The 7,587-nt window shown below is 36.9% G+C and overlaps 1 protein-coding gene across 1 annotated transcript; it reads left to right on the plus strand.

Moving 5' to 3' along the window:
* The first annotated feature begins 5,171 nt into the window (after positions 1-5,171).
* On the plus strand, positions 5,172-5,615 carry LOC109450247 (ubiquitin-conjugating enzyme E2 variant 1). The gene has a single exon (XM_019737334.2). The coding sequence runs from the start codon at positions 5,172-5,174 to the stop codon at positions 5,613-5,615; it is 444 nt and encodes a 147-aa protein (XP_019592893.2).
* Positions 5,616-7,587: the final 1,972 nt, after the last annotated feature.

The raw sequence follows: 7,587 nt of genomic DNA on the forward strand, positions 1-7,587 counted from the left end.
TATAGCAGTCTCCACAGACCTATCCCCAGCAGGGCCATCAAAAACCTTGGAGGAACAAAATTAATGACAGATTCTGGAGGGTACATGGCTCACCCTAGGGAAGAGAGAGGGGTATCGTAGACCTGGGGCTCTGCCTTTATGGTCCAAGGGTAAGGTGTCTAGGGTTTAATGGGTTCACTGTTTATTGGCTAATTTAAAGCATCAGAGAAGGAATTAGGGTGCCGGAAGGGAGAAGTGGGGTCCCTCAAATGGGCAGTTATCTACGGGCTTTCTGAAAGAGGAAACTTTGTGGGTGGGAGCACCCTAATTCCTTATCTGGTTGTTTTGTTGGTAGCTGTGTCATATGGCTGGCAATATATTTATCCAAGATGCGTGTCTTTTGAAATTGATGGAAATTAAAAGCTTAATGTCAGGAAATTACACTATACTCTGCCACTTGCAGTGGTCCCCTGTCTCTTTTCTCTTTTCCATTTAGTTTAAGTAACTGTTGGCTCTTACACCAAATGCCCTGGTTTTCAGAGTAATCACCGTGCTTTCCTCCCAATACATAAGCCAACTGCTTCCATCACATCTTATGACATCTTTTTGGCTAATTTCATTAACGTTTATTTTTCAAATGTTCAATTACTCTGTCCTTCCCCTCCCTCCATTGACAGTAAGGCCCTAATTAAAAAAGGAAAACAACTTTAGATTCAGTTCATTCTGACTACTTAAGCTGAATGTTTATAGAAAACTGCTTTCTGGAAGATAGACGTGTTACTAGAATTGCTTCTCATGTTAAATGATTCCTTAAATTTTAATTTTATATCTAAAGGAAAGACAAATTTAATTCAACTTTGCAAAGGAAAACTAGAATATTGTAAAGATAACCAAATTCATTTAAGTAATTCTATAAACTTTACGTTGAATCACCTTAGGATGAAATCTTTGTCCACTTCCTTTAAATTCTTCTAAAACTCTTAATAGTCATCATTTTAGTATCTCATGCTTCTGATAGTTAACCCAAAGATTTCCTATAGTGATTTTTGTCTCTCTTTACTGCACACTTTGCAGTGAAAACACAGATTCTTCATTTAATACCAATCATAGTTCATCCTTTTAAAACCTTAGTGACTCCTCCGGTCTATTATTCTTAGAGCCAAAAAACTCATTTATTTTTAAATAAATCCCCCTCCCCACCCCCTTAATTGTTACTACTTTCCAAGATGCATATTAGAGTAGCATTTCTTAAAATAAGATCTCTGAACCCCTTGCATCAGAATCACACTTATTCAGTATTTACTATAAAGGAAAATGCCTCAAAACTGCACTCCATATATTCAGTTATCCAGTATCTCACTTTGTATAAAAATAAAAGTAACAATGCAATAAGGTGAGTATTCTATTAATAACTAAGTTTAGATTGTGGTCCACTCTGAGCCCCTGATATTTTCCCCCTTACTTTTCAAAGTCAGTCTGTTTCATTACAAGTTGTGGCATTGAAAAGACCCTATAGATGTCAAGTAGTCCTCAGGTACTTTGGGGGAATTCTCCTGCTTTTCCAATCTGTTTGGATTTTTTTTTTTTTAATCCATATTCTCTCCACATGGATGCATCAGTTTCGTGGCTTTAAGTGACAGCTATAAGCTGGTAGTTTCCAAATTTATAACTCTAGCCGGGCCTTTCCCATGGATTCAGACCTGTTTATTCAATTATCTACTTGTCTCCATTTGAACATCTAATGGCATCTCACATTTAACATGACTGAAATTTAAATTTTGACTTCCATCCCAACATCTAAAACCCATACTTCTTTAAATTTTCCCTATTCATTCATTTTCCTCAGCCAGAAACCTAGGAGTCATTTCAGATTCTTCTTTTTCTCTCATCCCTTATATCCAGTTCATCAGCTCATCCTGTTGGTACAACATCCAACACATACTCTGAATCTGACCACCTCTTGGCCCTTCACTACTAACATGTAGGGCCAAGTCACCATTATCCCTTACCTGGTTCTACAATACTTTCGTCAGTGTTCTCATGGCTTTCACTCATCCCCTCCACTCAGCAGCAAAATCACCTTTTTCTTAGCTTTCATCAGATTGCATTACTCCACTGCTCAAAACCCTGCAGGAGCTGCCAGCCATCTTCAGGACAAAACCTAAAGCCGCTACCATGGCCTACAAAGACCTACATGATGTAGCCTGCCCGCTTCTCCCACCTCATCGCCTACCACTCTGTCCCAGCATGTTCCTACTTCCCGGTCTTGGTACTTGATGTTTCTTCTGCCTGGAATGCCCTTCCCCCACAAATCTATATGACTTTCTGCATCACTTCTTTCAGGCCTCTGCCCACATATCACCTTATTCAAGGGGGCTTTTTAAAATCTAAACTGCCACCCTTCCATCACTCTTTATTTCTTTACCCTGTTTCACTTTTCCTCAAAACATATATACTATCTGGCATTGTATTACATACTTATATTTTATATGTTTGTTGTCTATATTGTTCCTTTCTGTGTTACTCGAAGCATCACTTCTTGTTCACTACTATGTATTCCTCCAAGGCTGAGAGCAATAGCAGCACATAATACCTCTTAAGTGTATGAATTTAAGCCAGGTCCCTTCTTCATACAATGCTTCAGTTAAACTATGCCTGAGAGTTCGAAGGAAACCATTTTGAAAATTTGCCATGACCTAAAATGACAATGAGATGACTCAGCTTTGGGCGATCACTAAAACTGTATGTTAACTATTTCTTTCTTGTTTGAAAATGCTTCCTTAAGTCTAATCAGCTTTATTCTCATATTGAAACTCCTGTCTGCAAATTGGCTGAGGGCTCCTACAGTCTCTTAGCTGGGCCCTCTGCCAATCTAGCCCCTAATCTAAATCATAACACAGTCATAATTGTTTTCATTATTTGATATCACTGTGAATCTGTGGATACAAGTTATCCGCAGAATTTCCTTTACGGCGTTTCTTGATCTTGTTCTTTAATTTGTAGGTTAGATATATTTTGGACATGTTTAGTCATATTTTTACTCCCAGGAGTAAAATATGCTAGTAAGGAAATGTGTTAAATTGGATATCAGGGATATTAAAAGCTCTTATTTCTTAGTGCAGTGTTATCAGCCATGTTTCTGTAGGTAGTTGAATATATTATGCCCAGAATTTAGTATATGCATTAAATATGATCGAGCTCACTAGGAAATGTAAAAATAGAACAAAGTACAACACTCTACTTGCAGATTGGAGGTGAGGTGATTGGTATGTTAATTAAAGGTGACCCCAGCACTCTTAATATTAACCTCCTGATTTTCTTCAGTGTTTCAGGTAGGGAAAAAAATTATGCTTCAATATTCCTAAGAATGAGATTGGATAAAGGACACAAATGAAGTCTAGACTAAGTACAGAAACATGAGCTCCTTCTCCTGGCTGCTCCACTAATGCAGACTAGCCTGGGGATGAGATAGCTATCTCCACAGCCATTCCATCACTCAGACTTCAAATTATAGTAATTATGACAAATTGTACCAATAGCCATGAGGTGGGATTTTTGATGTGGTTAAAAATAACATCTGTAAAACCCAATAAAAATTACATTTTGCTAATTTTCTGATAAGATACTGTTTTAACTATCTTGTGTCTTCTGCTGCCGCCAGTTTTCAATTAGAGCATTCCTTTAAAAGTTTTTTTTAACCCATTTTGTCTCCTGGATCCAATTCTATCCTCAGTAATGCATTTGTTTTACTGCTCTTAATTAATTGTTTTGTGTGAATTTTGCCTTTCAAACTGATACTAATCTTGGAGACTTTATTAACTTGCTGATCGTTAAATCTTGATACAAAAGGACTAATAGTGGGGCTCAGCTTGTTCTTTCTGGCTTAGAAAACTGCGTTCCCATAGAGTCCTGCTCAGCCAAGTCGGTGCAGAAAAGGACAATAATGAAGTGAACAATGGGGCTACTAAAGTAGGTTGGGTTTGCAGTTCTGTCTAGCTTGGAAATCGCTAGCTCACCCTGGGGACACAGTCATTGGTGATAGCTCACAAAGATTTCCCCTCAAGTGCATTTTAACAGTGCCTCGTGTGTCTTTCTATGCCGGGCTTTCTTAAACACCTTTTCTCTCGGTTAATTTTTGATGAAAAAATTACATATTTCCCCATCTTCTTTATTGCATAGATGATAAAATTGATGTTCAGAGAGCTCAAGTGGCCTACCCAAGCACTCTCAGTTGGTGAACAAGTACCAAAGGCAGGGCTAACACAAACACCTTTCGATTCTCTTTCTACTGGTCTTCTAATCAAATCATGTGGACTCTAAGCCAGTATAATTGTGTGTGGGTAGGACCCATCCCTGGCTCCGCAGAAGTCATTTTCCTTCACCTTTGCCCTCTGTCTACTACTTTCCTCTAAACAAATAAATAAACTCTCCTTCAATCCAGCAGCTTCCTCCAGCCACCACCTCACCTTTTTTCTTTCCTTTCCTTTTCTTTACGTCTATAACTTTTTAAAAAGAATAGGATACTTTTGTTGATTCCACATTCTCACATTAACTTGATAACAAGCTACCACACAACTGAGACTAATTAATGAGACTATTTCTCAATTCCAATCTTTCCTCTCTATTACTATCTTCATTGCTCCATTTCTTGCCCTTATCATCTCTCCTCTGACCAAGTGGGTTTTGGGTGAGATGGAAAATAGGAGGTTATTCATTCACCCATGCATCAATTGCTGAGGCTATTAAAGTTAGCAAGACAACTTCTGTCCTCACAGAGCTTACAGTACCTGGGGCCTATTCTGTCTGAGGTGAATGATTAAACGGCTTTCTCATTTACTCTGATTTCCTCTGTCTCTCTGCCTCAAGTAGGTGAACATAATCCTCTCACTCAAAAGTAAAATTGTGTTTCACTATAAAGACCACAGGTCAACACTTGTATCCTTTAACTTCTGAAATGTAACAGCTGAAATAATAGTCTAGTTATTGAATATCAAAATACTAGTCATATTCTCTAGTAGTAATTTTTGACCTCCAAGATTGATGTTTTCTTGGCAAGTATATGTAATATTTCATGTGACATTTCTCTGGTTGATATTTATGTACAAAGACATTTTCTTCTCTATTATTGACTAGTTTAAAACAAGAGCTTGTTTTAAAAAAAAAAAAATTCAGAGGAATGACAGCAATGCAAGATGGCAGCCACCACGGGCTCGGGAGTAAAAGTCCCTCACAATTTCCAACTGTTGGAAAAACTTGAAGAAGGCCAAAAAGGAGGAGGAGATGACACAGTTAGCTGGGGTCTAGAAGATGATGAAGACATGACACTTACAAGATGGACAGGGATGATAATTGGGCCTCCAAGAACAATTTATGAAAACCGAATATACAGCCTTAAACTAGAATGTGGACCTAAATACCCAGAAGCAACCCCCTTTGTAAGATTTGTAACAAAAATGAATATGAGTGGACTTAATAGTTCTAATGGAGTGGTGGACCCAAGAGTCATATCAGTGCTAGCAAAATGGCAGAATTCATATAGCATCAAAGTTGTCCTACAAGAGCTTAGGCACCTAATGATGTCTAAAGAAAATATGAAACTCCCTCAGCCACCTGAAGGACAGTGCTACAGCAATTAATCAAAAAACAAAACAAAACAAAACAAAAAAACCCACAGGCCCTCCCCCTGCCCCCATTCAATTTAAACAGTCTTCATTTTCCACAGTAGTTAAATTTTCTAGGTAGGTCTTATAGACCTCAAAGTACTGGAAAGGAAGCTCCCATTGAAAGGCAGTTGTTTATCTTAAGATACTGTAAATGATACGAATTTTTTGTTCATTTGAAATATATAAGTTATGCTATAACAAAAAAAAATCAGAGATTCAACTTTTCGTCCATTTTTCTCCTACTTAATAATAAATAATCTCTTGCTGACTGGAAAAAAAAACATTGATTTCAATATGTTGCATTATTATCTAATTCACCAGCAATTCTTTTCTGTTAAGGAATCTATTCCCTTCATTATTTTAAACTTTCTCATTGGAAATAGAGTAGACATTTCCAATTATCTTAGCTTAAGTAAAAAATGCAAATATTCTCTTTAGAGTGACTCAATTTTTGTTGTTGTTTTATTTTACTTATGCTTTTGCTCACTCTTCTTTTTAGAATTTGAAGACTTAGACATGCTAAGAAATCAGCTCTTCCTGGATATTTGAGTGACTCGTTAGGAAACCTAACTTTGTGCCTGAGACATGAATAAATATGGCATGAACAGTTCCGATAATCTTAAGAACCATCACAGAGTCCTAAAGGATCATTCCATTCATATCAGTCATAAAGATAGCAGGAAAAAAATAGTCATCTTCAGTTATTATCTCACTGGCTTATCACACAGAGATTGATTTCAGGAGAGACGGTGAACATATCCCACATTTTTCAATCTCATTTAAGCCCTGGGTCACCTGAAACTTGCAGGACTAAAATGGATGGTGGGAGACATTGAGGACAGTAGGAAGAAAGTGCTTAGCCATTATTCACCCCATTCCCCCCAAATCCACCCAGGACATTCAGACTTAAGGGCAACTAGGCCACAGAGCTGTGAGGGCAGTGGCCATGGCTGTTTTGTTTACTGTCAAGATTTTTTTTACTTGGTGAACGCTCATCAGTAAATGATTTCAGGAGATTGTTTTTGCTCCAGTTGCTTTGAGTTGCAAAGTAAATGGAAAGTGAAAAGATAAAGACAAATGTGGCCTCGTCTTTTAAGCAGTTTGGTTGAGTAGGGATGGGGTGATGGGTAGAGGAATTGTGGAAGCAGATGAGTGGTGTTTTTTTTTTTTGATGACTTTAGGGGGTTGGCAGCATCTTAAACATGTTTAAGAGCAGCAAAGAAGCAAAGAGGTTGAAGATAAGGAGAGAATGTTGATAGATTGCGATCCAAGAGAAACAATACAAGACACACATACATTCTTCCATACGCCTTAACAGACATGAGTCTCTTTTCTATATGGCATAGGGGCTTTGGATTTGGGAATCTTTTAACACTTATAGGAAAATCCTTTCTCTTGCTTTTATTTCTCAAAACTTTCTGGTATAAATTCCTAACTCTGGAAAAATGTAAGTAAAGGAAAATAGAATTCCACAAAAGTATCAAACAGAGTGAATAAATAAATAGATACATGCACATGTATACTATATATTTATTATATATTAATGTGAGTTACATATAAATGTATATAATATATTCAGACATGAATCTCTATAGGCAGAGATACATACTAAAATATGACATCATGTCTGGATGAAAAAAATAATCTAGGTTGGGCGAGATCAAAGAAGGTATAGCTACAACAAGGTTGACTATGAATACTCTCTACTTTTGTATATATTTGAAATTTTACTTAATAAAAAAATTTTTATAAAGCTCTAAAGAATTGCTAAAATCAAAAGTGCATTATTCATTCATTCCTTGAGTTTTATTTTGAAGATGTCTATATTTTTCTGAAGTGGTGAAATGTGCTAGCTTCAAGGACTTTGGCCAGTCTACAATGATAGTTAATTCAGTGCTTTAATATCTTTGGTAAAAATTGTACCGGGGACATTTTTAAAAATTCT

Source organism: Rhinolophus sinicus, linkage group LG01 (assembly GCF_036562045.2).
Source record: "Rhinolophus sinicus isolate RSC01 linkage group LG01, ASM3656204v1, whole genome shotgun sequence".
Classification (NCBI taxonomy): Eukaryota; Metazoa; Chordata; class Mammalia; order Chiroptera; family Rhinolophidae; genus Rhinolophus; species Rhinolophus sinicus.